The sequence below is a fragment of the Ursus maritimus genome, unplaced genomic scaffold, assembly GCF_017311325.1.
Source record: "Ursus maritimus isolate PB19 unplaced genomic scaffold, ASM1731132v1 scaffold_16, whole genome shotgun sequence".
Classification (NCBI taxonomy): domain Eukaryota; kingdom Metazoa; phylum Chordata; class Mammalia; order Carnivora; family Ursidae; genus Ursus; species Ursus maritimus.
The window spans coordinates 2,155,722-2,169,188 of NW_024424008.1; the positions used below are offsets into that span (position 1 = coordinate 2,155,722).

The window sequence follows — 13,467 nt, forward strand, 5'->3', positions numbered from 1 at the left end:
ACTAGACAACACCATAAACAAAGAAAATTATAGGCCAATATCCCTGATAAACACAGATGCAACAATTCTCTACAAAATATTAGCAAACTAAATCCAACAATATATTAAAAGGATCATTCACCACAGTAAAGTGGGATTTATTCTGAGGATGCAAAAACAGCTCAACATTCACGAATTAATTTGGTATACCACATTAACAAAATGAAAGATAAAAATCATATGACCATCTCAATAGATGCAGAAAAAGCATTTGACAAAATTCAACATTTGTTCTTTCAACAAAGTGGGTTTAGAGGGAACATACCTCAACATAATAAAGGCCATATGTGAAAAATCCACAGCTAACATACTCAATGGGAAAAAGCTGAGAGATTTTCCTCTAAGATCAGGAGTAAGAGGAGGGTGTTCATCTTGCCACTCTTATTCAACATAGTACTGGAAGTCTTGTCAGACAAGAAAAAAATTAAAAGCATCTATATTGGTAAGGAAGAAGTTAAACTGTCACTATTTGCAGATGACACAATACTATACACAGAAAATCCTAAAGACTCCACCATAAAGCTATTAGAAGTAACAAATGAATTCAGTAAAGTCACAGAATACAAAATTAATACCCAGAAATTGGTAGCATTTCTATACAGTAATAACAAAGTAGGAGAGGGGGAATTTTTAAAACAACACCATTTATAATTGCACCAAAAAGAATTAAATACCTAGGAATAAACTTAACCAAGGAGGTGAAAGACATATATTCTGAAAACTGTGAAACACTGATGAAAGAAATTGAAGACAACACACACAAATTGGAAGATATTCCATACTCAGGGATTGGAAGAATTAATATTGTTTAAATGTACATACAACCCAAAGCAGTCTACAGATTCAATGCAATCCCTATTAAAATACCCACAGTATTTTTCACAGAGCTAGAACAAATAATCCTAAAATTTGTATGGAACCACAAAAGATCCCAAATAGTCAAATCAATCGTGAGAAAGAAAAACAAACCCAGAGATATCATAATTCCAAATTTCAAGATATACTACAGAGCTGAGTAATCAAAATAGTATGGTGTTTGTACAAAAACAGACATATAAATCAATGTGACAAAATAGAGCCCAGAAATAAACCCATGCTTATATGGTCAATTAATCTACAACAAAGGAGGCAAGAACATACAATGAGGAAAAGACAGTTTCTTCAATAAATGATGCTGAGAAAACTGGTCAGCTACATGCAAAGGAATGAAACCAGACAACTTTCTAACACCATCCACAAAAATAAACTCAAAAGGGATTAAAGACCTAAATGTGAGACCTGAAACCATAAAAATTCTAGACATTGGTTGTAGCAATCTTTTTCTAGACATGTCACCTGGGCAAGGGAAACAAAGGCAAAAATAAACTATGGAGACTACATCAAAATAAAAAGTTTCTTCACAGTGAAAGAAAACATCACCAAACCAAAAAGTAACCAACTGAATGAGAAAAGACATTTGCAAATAATTCAATAAGGGGTTAATTTCCAAAATATATAAAGAACTTACACAACTCAATACCAAAAAAACGCAAATAATCTGATTAAAAATTAGCAGAGGACCTGAACAGACATTTTTCCAAAGAAGGCATACAGATGGCCAACAGACACGTGAAGATGCTCAATATCACTCATCATAAGGAAATTAATATCAAAACTAGTGAAAGATCACCTTGCACCCATCAGAATGGCTCTAATGAAAAAGAGAAAAAATAACAAGTGTTGGTAAGGATGTGGAGAAAAAGGAACCCTCATGCTCTGCTGGCGGGAATGTAATCTGGTAGAGCCACTAGTAAAAACAGGTGGACATTCCTCAAAAAATTAAAAATAGAAATATATGATCCAATAGATCCAATAATTCCACTACTGGGTATTTACTCAAAGAAAAATGAAACACTAATTGAAAATGATATATGCACCCCTATGTTTACTGCAGCAATATTTACAACAGCCAAGCTATGGAAGCAGCCCAAATGTCTATTGACAAATGAATGGATAAAGAAGATGTGATTAGATAGATAGATAGATAGATGATAGATAGATAGATAGATAGATAGATAGATAGATAGATAGATATAACCGAATATTGTTCATCCACGAAAAGAATGAGATCTTGCCATTTGTGGGAACATGAATGGACCCAGAAGGTATTATGCTAAATGAAATAAGTCAGACAGACATAGACAAACACCATATGATCTCAATTACATGTGAAATCTAAAATAACAAAACAAATGAATTATCAAATAAAAAGCAGAATCACACCTATAAATACAGGGAATAAACTGATGGTTGCCAGAAAGGCGAGGGGTGGGAGGGGTGAGCAAAATGAGTGAAGGGGAGTGGGAGATACAGGCTTCCAGTTATGGAATGAATAAATCATGGGAATAAAAGGTAGAGCCCAGGGAATATAGTCAATGATACTGTAATAGCATTGCATGGTAAAGATGGTAGCTACACTTGTGGTGAGCATAGTATAACATACAGAGGTGTTGAATCACTATGTTGTACACCTGAAATTAATATAACATTGTCTGTCAACCATACTCAAAAAAAAAAAAAAAATCCACAGAATAAGAAAATATTTGCAAATTATATATCTGATAAGAGAATTGTATCTAGAAAATATAAAGATTTTTTCCAACTCAACACAAAAAGAGAACCCAATTAATAAATGGGTTTAAATAAATGGATAAATAAATAAATAAATAATGGGAAAATACACATTTTTCCAAAGATGATATACAAATGGCCAATAAACATGAAAAGATGCTTAATATCATTAGACATCAGGAAAATGAAAATCAAAACCATAATGACATACCATTTTATTCTCTCTAGGATTGCTATAATCACAAAGACAGATTAATGAGGATGTAAGGAAATAGTGAATCCGCATACACTGCTGGTGGGAATATAAAATGGTGCAGTCACTTTGGAATACAGTCAGGCAATTTCTCGAAAGGTTTTACAGATTTACCATATGACCCAGCAATTCTATTCCTAGATAAACACCCCCAAATAAATAAATAGACATGTATATAGACATATATATATTTACACAAAAATGCTACACAAATGCTCATAGCAACATTATGCATAACAGATAAAAATGGAGTCGACCCAAATGCCCATTAATTGATGAATGAATGGATCAATAAAATGTGGTATATCCATACAATAGGATATTATTCAGCAATAAAAGTAAATGAAGTACTGATATACAATACAACATGGAAGAACCTTGAAAATATTATGCTAAGTGAAAGAAGTCAGTGTCAGAAGACCACATATTTCATGATGCCATTTACATAATATGTCCATAATAAGAAAATCTTTAGAAACAGAGAGTAGATTAGTAGTCGCCTAGGAGCTGGGTAGGATGGGGGGCTTGGAAAAAATAGAGAATGACTGGTAATGGGTGTGGGGTTTCTTTGGGGGGTGATAAAATGTTCCAAAATTAATGATGATGATTGCACAACTCTGAGTATATTAAAAACCATTGACAACAGATCTTAGTAAGGATGCGGAGAAAGGGGAACCCTCTTACCATGTTGGTGGGAATGCAAACTGGTGCAGCCACTATGGAAAACAGTATGGAGTTCCTCAAAAATTTAAAAATAGAACTACCCTACAACCCAGCAATTGCACTACTAGTTATTTATCCAAAGGATACAAACAAAGTGATCCAAAGGGGCACCTGCACCCCAATGTTTACAGGAGCAATGTCCACAATTGCCAAACAATGGAAAGAGCCCAGATGTCCATTGACTGATGAATGGATAAAGAAGATGTGGTGCATATACACACACACACATGCACACACACACACACACACATACACACACACAAATTGGTCACATATGACTTCCATAGTGAATTCTAGTAAACATTTAAGGAAAAAATAGTACTCGTCTTTCAAAAATTCAGAAAAATAGAATAAAGTTTAAAAAAAATTCCTAAGTCGTTTTATGAGACCAGAATTACCCTGATATCAAAACCAGAAAAAAATATTATAATAACTTTTCAGACTAATTTCATTCATGAATAAATACACAAAATCTTAGCAAATCAAATATGTATATTTAAAGGGTAATACAGTATTCCAAGCAAAGTTTATCCCAGAAATGCAAGGTTGGTTTAACACTCAAAAATCATTTAGTCTAGGGGCACCTGGGTGGCTCAGTCCATTGAGCGTCCAACTCGATTTCAGCACAGGTCATGATCTCAGGGTAGAGAGATCCCATGTCCTGCTCTGCAGTCAGCAGGGAGTCTGCCTCTCTCTCCCTCTCTTCCTCTCTCCCTCTGCCCCTCCCCCTGCTCTCTCTAATATAAATAAATAAATCTTTAAAAAATCATTTATTCTAATTCTTCACATTAACTAAAACAATTTAGGAAACAGAATAAAGCCCAATTCACCCTACCTGATATTATTCATTTCACAAAGCTATTGTAACAAAAACATTGTAGAACTGATTCAAAAATGGTCAAATACACCAACTTCAATAATGATATGAACAATAGATTCTTGTATATGAGAATGTAGCAAACGTCATAGTTGACCACACAAATCAGTATTGTCAAATATCTATTACTAATCAGTACTAAATATCCATTATTTAGTAAATTGTGTTGATAAAATGGGTTCCCCATTTGCAAAAAGCAAAGTTGATTGCATACTTTAGAATATCCACAGAGGTAATATTCAAAATATTTAATAACTAGTATAACATGGACACTAACTGATCAGAGTGAATCAGATCGTGACACATCATGAAAGGCCATCAGTTTGCCAAATATTTAACCCTTAATTGCTTGATCCTAAATAAATAACAGACACCAGGGCAGTGCTGGGAATAGATGCCCAGAGGTACCAGAACAGTAGCTTTTATCAACTAATTATTTTAATGACCAAAATAACTATACCAGAGCAACCAACTGAATATCAGCCTCAAGATAGGCAACATGAACCATAAATGAAGACATGAAAATAAAAGTTTGTGGCCTTGAGATGGGGAAAGAGTTTCTAAACAAGAGCCCAACATTAGAAACTATCAGAAGAGATCTAGACAGGGTGGCCTATGTCAAAACTAAAAGATTTCTACTTAACAAAAGATATCATGTTCAAAAATAGGCAAATTTGTGAGGGATTAGGAGAGGATATTAGCAAAATCTAAAACTAGAATTAAATGTTCTAAAACTTAAATTTTTTAATAAAAATTTCTGTAAGTCATCAAGAAAAAAGAAGAGCAAGAATGAGTAAAAAGCATAAATAGCTAATTCAGAGAAAGGAAAATCAGAATAACGAAAAAGTTTATTTTAAAAACACTAAGAAAAAATACTAAATTAAAAAATAAAAAAATGCTAAACAATCAGAAAAATTAAATAAAAATAATTCAGACTACCTTCAACCATCATATCTGGAAAGAAGAAATTGGACAATATCTAATACTGCTGTGGCTATAAGAAATCAAGACACTTAATCTAATTCTGGTTGGATTGCTTAAGTATCCTAGAGGGAAATCTGGTATAGTTAGAGAAAAGCATGTTTGAACGCCCTTAGTAATCCTATTCTTAGGTATACACCATAGGGAAACTTTCACACGTCCATTAAGAAAATGGTAAATGACAATATTCTTCCTAATGTATTAATAGCAAGGTCTCAGCCTAAATGTTGCCTATAACAGGGCACCTGGGTGGCTCAGTCAGTTAAGCGTCTGCCTTTGGCTCAGGTCATGATCCCAGGGTCCTGGGATCAAGCCCCACATCAGGCTCCCTGCTTAGTGGGGAGTCTGCTTCTCCCTCTCACACTCCCCTTTCTTGTGTTCCCTCTCTTGCTGTCTCTCTCTGTCAAGTAAATAAATAAATAATCTTTAAAAATAAGTAATTAAATAAATAAGATGTTGCCTGTATTAATAAAAAGCTATATACAGACAATAGAATACTACTCAAAGTTAAAAGAAATGAACTATAGTTGCAATGTTGTGCCTTGGATCGGTTTTTTTTTAGAGACTACTGAGTGAAAAATTAAGAACCAAGATGAGATTTATAATACAATACAATATATAAAAATTAAACACTCATCAACACTGAGAAAAACACTTTCTTATGGGTAACCCATCGATAAATAAACATATTAAAAGTGAATTAGAAAGGATATATATTAAATAAATAAGGTTTGTGCCTTTTGGAGGGGGCAGAGATTCAGATGGAGGTTGTGATGAAGTAAAATTAAATAAGATTTTATTATTACTATTAATAAAAACATTAGCATAAAGCTAAATTAAGGTCATAATACCAGTGTAGAGTAATGTGAAGAGTGTGGGCACCTCAGTTTGGGGCACCAGAGGTCCCAAAGGAAAATAATGGAAGACTTCATGTTCCGTAACAATTATTAAGTTAAAATCAAATTACATTTTCATTGTAACAAAAATACTTTTATGTGGGTATCCTCTCTGGTATCCTTTCTCAACAGGTAAAATTTTTGTTTCATTTCCCTTTCATCATTATAATATAGTCATGGTTAAAGTCACCATAAGTGATTATTCTTTCAACATGGACAGACAATACCGGTCCTTCACTGACCATGTGCCTAAACTCCACAAGAACGTGTAGCTGAACTTAGCACATCCTTGGAGGGAGGTGACAGCATACACGTACACAAATGAATGCACAGGTGTAAATGTAAGTCTTTGACATCCAGATAAATGATCTGCTGCAGGTCATATAGACAACATAGCACCCCGAGGGCTGGGCTCCAAAAGGCTCTTTTTCTCAAGTAGAGACAACCATGTTCTTCCTTAACTACATGCCTATCCATCCTAGTAGGGCCTTGTGAGATTGCTATTCTTGATTTCCATCTCCCTCTAAAGGGAATAGGGATGGACAGGTTCCCCCAGGGCAGGGTCCCAAAGGCCACTGAGGTCATTAGAGTCTCAGCTTTACTGGTCAGAGCTCCAGCATCAGCGGAGCCAGAACCCATGCTGTAGCATCCTCTGAAAGTAAGTCTGTGAAGGAAAGCCTGGAGGGGCACCTGCACTGCACGGAAACCAAGATTTGCTAGAGGACAGGGCCCTATCTCTTCAATCCGGATGCATATCCCTGTCCTTTCCTGAGTCAAGGGTGCCTGAGTAGTCTCAACAGAGGTAATAGAGATTGTGTCCTGAGTGACAAAAGGACCCTTCTTAACTGCCTTGACCACATCTGGGGCTTCATGTCCCGGGGATATACTTAAGCTGGAGCTTGTCCATGGAATATTAACCAAAGTCTTGGGATAGCGGAAACGTAGGACCCAGTAAAACGAATTGGTGGCTTTAGTCTGAAGTCTGTAAATCTAGAAGCCATACAAGAGGAAACTGTGTATATATACTCGTTTCATGAGGGGGAGGAATAAACTTACTCATGTCATGACAAAGGTCAGAAAACAAAGATGTGTATAAGAGCGAGGAGAGAAAGAATAAGTTATCTTAGTTCAAGATAAGGAATTTCTAAAAGCTAGAATCCTAATACTAGAAAAAGCTGCCAGAAAAAAAATAATCATTTTCTTTCTGTCTCTGGATCCAGTCCATGATTTGAAGGATAGACTGGTGGGAATATTTCACAAGTTTATCCAAATACCTTGAGGCTAGGAGACCTTTTCATCCCCTCCAAATTTCAAAGTCTGTGTTTCCAGGGTGCCGTAACACAGTTCCATCCTGGAGCCTTGGGAAAGGGCTTAAGTTAATTTCCTGCGTTGGTCTCCAACTTCAGATGGCTTCCTCAGCCTGTTCCTCATGGGGGCAAAAAATAATTAGCTTTGGGGCCTCAGTCCTACTCACCATAGATGGTCTCTGATTCCAGAGGAAGATTGAAAAAGAAAACAAAAAATATATATGTATATCCAAGTACTCTAGCCTAGAGTTGAGTTGATACTCATTGCTTGTTGAATCATTGGTTACAGAAAAAGAGACAGGAGGGGGGAAAGACATACAAGAAAGAATAGAAAATAAGATGGAAAACTCTTTCTTTATGTTCTCCAGAAATTCTATCCTAGTGCTGGAAATAATCTTTCCAAGACTACTCAGAAAATCAAAAAAAAAAAAAAACTGCTTCTTTTAGGTTTCCTTATGGATCCTCTTTTCCTGCAGCAGGGGTGCTTCCATGTGGCTCGATCCTCTAGAAATCAGGCAGGGATCCTCCATCCAGCATAACTAAGGTGAGATCTGAGGCTGTGCTAAGAATGAAAGTGCTTTAATGTTACTGTATAAGGTGTGAGCAGAGGAGAAGCTGGAATAAAAAATGAAGTGCAAAAGACAATCCTGATAGCAGGAAGTCGTGTCAGAATTTAACACTGAAATTGTTGCATGTGCTGTGATAAAATTAGCTGGTGTAACAGCAAATCTGCCTGTGTGCTGTGTGTCATTGGCACAAATGAGACCACGTTAAAAGCACTCTGAAATTTACAGAGGCATCCTTAACATATGCTGTCCTTAATAACAGGAAAAGAAGTGGGAGGTAAGGTAAACTCTCCATGTGTCTTGAAATTCCTTTTGCCTCCAGAGAGAGACACACGGTTCCTGGCAGACACTAATGGGACAGCACTCCCTTGATTTAAAGCAGAACATCAGAAGGAATGAAAAGAGGAGGTGGGGAAGAGGAGGGTAATTGCCACTATCTTTCCCTGACCCAGCAGTTGCCGGGGCCATTGGGAAGAAGGTCCAGGTCTAAGAAAAAACAAAGTGATCAAGACTGGAAGTGTAGGAGCAAGGACATACACAGATGGAAATAAGTGTGTCATTTTAACAGCTACATCAAATAGATTATGATGACTGAAAACTATTTTCAGTTCTCCGTTCATATTTCTTTTTTTGGTGACTAACATAATATAATAAAAAATAAAAATTTTTTATTATGTTATGTTAGCATACAGTACATCCCAAGGTTTTGATGTAAAGTTCCATGATTCATTACTTGCATATAAGACCCAGTGCACCATGCAATACGTGCCCTCCTTAATACCCATCCGTTCATATTTCTGTTAAAAATCCTTTCATAACTTCTCAGCCCCTATTCCAAAACTACCTCTCTATTGACTACTATTGTAATCAATTTTCAAAAATCAAAATTGTTGCTACCCTAGGGGTATATATATCTTACTTTTATAGATAGAGATTGAGAACCAAACACAATATCATGGCATTATAAGTCTTAGAAAAAAAATTTTTTTTAAAGGTTTTATTTATTTATTTGAGAGAGAGAGAGAGAGCACGTGAGAGCACAAGCAGGGGGAGCAGCAGGCAGAGGGAGAAGTAGGCTCCCTGCCAAGCAAGGAGCCCTATACAGGATTCAATCCCAGGACCGTGGGATTATGACCTGGGCCAAAGGCAGATGCTTAACCAACTGAGCCACGCAGGCGCCCCAGGGATCAGAGCAATTCTGAGAGACTACGCAGCCGGTGTTCCTTTGCAATTAGTTGTAGTACAGTTTAGGTGACTAAAAATTGGGTTTAGGGCGCCTGGGTGGCACAGCGGTTAAGCGCCTGCCTTCGGCTCAGGGCGTGATCCCGGCGTTCCGGGATCGAGGCCCACATCAGGCTCCTCCGCTATGAGCATGCTTCTTCCTCTCCCACTCCCCCTGCTTGTGTTCCCTCTCTCGCTGGCTGTCTCTATCTCTGTCGAATAAATAAATAAAATCTTTTAAAAAAAATTGGGTTTAAAATGAAATAGAATTTTGCATCTAGATGGAAAGTTTTACTGTGATCTTGGAATTTTCTCAACCTTTCTTCACCTCATTTTCCTCATTTGTAAAATCATATTAAGACATCCGTCACGTAGTTGTTTTAATAGTAAAGTGAGATCATGTTCTTAATATATAACAGTGCCTGGTAAGTATTGAAAATCCATTCAATACACTGCAGACATTTTTATTTTCCTGCTAGCTAAACAAATGCAGAACGGTGAAGTTTAAATACTGATGAAGCAGGATAATTTCCTGTCGTGGGATGACACCAGAGCAGAACATCAGTACAGATGGACAAATCTAGGGACTCCACACAGCGTGATTTTAAACACTCCAGACATGCTGATGTCAAACATTTTGCAGGCATCTCACTGCAACAGGTAGCTTTTTATCAGAGTCTTCTTTGGACTTGCCTTTAAAATTCAGCAGGAGGGGAGTCCTGAGAACACTTTACTTCCATGTGAATGAAGTTAATCTTTGCCTATACTCTCAAAATATTCTGCACACTCCTCTGTCATTATTATTATCATTGTCTTTATATTTGTCTATCCTTATCACCCCCGGTGGATTGTCACTTCCTTGAGAACTAGATAATCCTTAATCTCTGTGTCTCCTGTATATAAAGGGTCAATAAAAGGCACATAGGAAGAAAGCAGTGACAACACTGAACAGTACTTGCTGTGGAAGCTGGGGGCGTTATCTGAGCAACTGGGTAAACGGGTTCAGAGGGGAATTACTGAAGACCAATCTCACCACCTTCACACTACTGAAATCAGAGAGCCTATTTTTTCAAAAATAAGGACGCTGCCTCACAGCTAACTGAAATTACTAATTCTATTTCTTAAGATTGCTTCATTAAGAAATTAGAAATATTCCAGAAATGAGAAGAAACAATTTGCTGAAGACTGAAATTAATTTCTCTTTCTGTATGTAACATGCAAAATCTCCACTTAAAGCAAATAACCTGCTAGAGCCCTAAGTTGATTCCAATGAAGCTGAATTTTTCCTCCATTTTAACCACAGTTCAGAGGCTAATGCTAATCCTAATTTTTTAGGTCATCAAAGAAAATCTGTAGAAACAAAATCCACAGGATGACACCTCTCAGAAATGGCTCCACTGGGGTTTCAGAGTTCCTCCTGAATTGTTTTGTTAGGTCCCCCAGCTGGCAGCACTGGCTGTCCCTGCCCCTCAGCCTCCTCTTCGTCTTGGCCATGGGGGCCAACGCTATTCTCCTGATCACCATCCGGCTGGAGGTCTCTCTACACCAGCCCATGTACTACCTGCTCAGCCTGCTCTCTCTACTGGATATGGTGCTCTGTCTCACTGTCATTCCCAAGGTCCTGGCCATCTTTTGGTTTGACCTCAAGTCCATCGGCTTCTATGCCTGCTTCCTCCAGATGTACATCATGAACTGCTTCCTTGCCATGGAGTCCTGCACATTCATGGTCATGGCCTATGACCGCTATGTGGCCATTTGCCACCCACTGAGGTACCCATCCATCATCACTGACCAATTTGTAGCCAAGGCCGCCATTTTTATTTTGGCCAGGAATGCACTTATTACTGTGTCCGTTCCCATCCTCTCTGCCCGGCTCCAATACTGTGGGAGAAATGTCATTGAGAACTGCATCTGTGCCAATATGTCTGTCTCCAGGCTCTCCTGTGATGATGTTACCATCAATCGCCTCCTCCAATTTGCTGGAGGCTGGACACTGCTAGGATCTGATCTCATCCTCATCTTCCTCTCCTACAGCCTCATCCTTCGGGCTGTGCTGAGACTCAAGGCAGAGGGTGCCATGGCCAAGGCCCTGAGCACGTGTGGCTCCCACTTCATCCTTATCCTCTTCTTCAGCACCATCCTTCTCGTCTTTGTGCTCACCCATGTGGCTAAGAAGAAGGTTTCCCCTGATGTGCCAATCTTGCTCAATGTCCTCCACCATGTCATCCCTGCAGCCCTCAACCCCATTGTCTATGGAGTGCGAACCCAGGAGATCAAGCAAGGAATCCAGAGATTACTGAACAAAGGGTGGTAATAAGAACAATTGCCCTCAGCAGGGGTCTGTTTGAGATTCTCTCTCTCCCTCTCCCTCTGCCCCTCTCCCCTGCATTGTGCTCTCTCTCTCTCCAAAATAAATAAATAAATCTTTAAAAAATAAATATATAACTGTGGACATTAATGTACTGGCTTATAACATAATTATTAATTTATTATTGTTTTTAACCTAGTTGCATAATGCAGTTGAAAAAGACCACAGTATTTAACTGACAGGTCTGGGGTGCTGGGTGGCTCAGATGGTTAAAAATCTGCCTTCGGCTCAGGTCATGATCCCAGGGTCCTGGGATCAAGCCCCACATTGGGTACCCTGCTCATCAGGGAGCCTGCTTCTCCCACTTCCTCTACTGCTCCCTCTGCTTGTGCTCTCTCGCTCTCTCTGCCAAATAAATAAATAAAATCTTAAAGAAAAAAAATGTCAGCTCTGAATGATGAAAAACAGCTAGAGTTCATATGTAAATCTCTTTCAGTTACCTCCAAACAAGCCAATAACTTTCTTCTTTTCCCATCCTTGTTCAAGCAAAGATTGTATCTTTCTGGTGCAACCCTCAAAAGGGTAGAGCTCTTGCAAGAATTGCTCACATGTGGAGAAATAGGATTTACCGGGTTTCAGAGAAGTTATCACACAAAGCCTCTTCTTCGGCATCTTCTTGTCTGTGCTTGAAGCTTCATCTTCAGGATTCAAAGATTCACTTTGCGATATGTATATGGTACTCTGCTTTGGTGCACTATTATGTCACAGCATCAGAAGATGTTCCAGTAATGAAACTTGAAAAAACTAAGACAACTATTAATTGAACAAAGATTTTCTAGGCAACTGCTCTGGTATAGGAACTTTGTTAGAGTTCGAGGGCACAAAGATGCACAGAACAAATGTATAGTCATTGAGGAACACATACGCTGTTTAGAATATAAAGCAATCTAGACCCTATAAAATTGAAGGAATATTTTCTTCTACATAGAAGGGGGTGGAAAGATATGAGGTATAATTCATTGATCTCTGCTCTAATTTTGATCAACTGCTTTCTCGTGCATGGGTTAGGCCTGTTCTTCTGTTCCAGCTCCAGCTTCTTGAGGTGAGAATATAAAACTGCATTTTAGATTTTTCTATTTTTTTGAATGAGGCTTGGATGGCTACGTATTTTCCCCTTAGGACCGCCTTTGTAGTGTCCCATAGGTTTTGGACCATTGTGTTTTCATTTTCATTGGTCTCCAAAAATTGTTTAATCTTCCTTCTTAATTCCCTGGTTTACCCAATCATTCTTGAGCAGGATGGTTCTTAGTTTCCAAGTGTTTGAGTTTCTTCCAAATTTTTCCTTGTGATTGAGTTCCAATTTCAAAGCATTGTGGTCTGAGAATATGCAGGGAATAATTTCAGTCTTTTGGTATCGGTTGAGAACTGTTTTGTGACCCAGTATATGGTCTATTCTGGAGAAAGTTCCACGTGTGTTCAAAAAGAATGAGCATTCTGGGGCGCCTGGGTGGCACAGCGGTTAAAGCGTCTGCCTTCGGCTCAGGGCGTGATCCTGGCATTCCGGGATCGAGCCCCACATCAGGCTCCTCTGCTGTGAGCCTGCTTCTTCCTCTCCCACTCCCCCTGCTTGTGTTCCCTCTCTTGCTGGCTGTCTCTCTCTCTGTCAAATAAATAAATAAAATCTTT

At 38.2% G+C, this 13,467-nt stretch overlaps 1 protein-coding gene across 1 annotated transcript; it reads left to right on the top strand.

Annotated features, from left to right (window-relative positions):
• Positions 1–10,845: 10,845 nt before the first annotated feature.
• On the top strand, positions 10,846–11,816 carry LOC103681427 (olfactory receptor 56A3). Its single transcript, XM_008710989.1, has one exon. The coding sequence runs from the start codon at positions 10,846–10,848 to the stop codon at positions 11,785–11,787; it is 942 nt and encodes a 313-aa protein (XP_008709211.1). The 3' UTR covers positions 11,788–11,816.
• Positions 11,817–13,467: the final 1,651 nt, after the last annotated feature.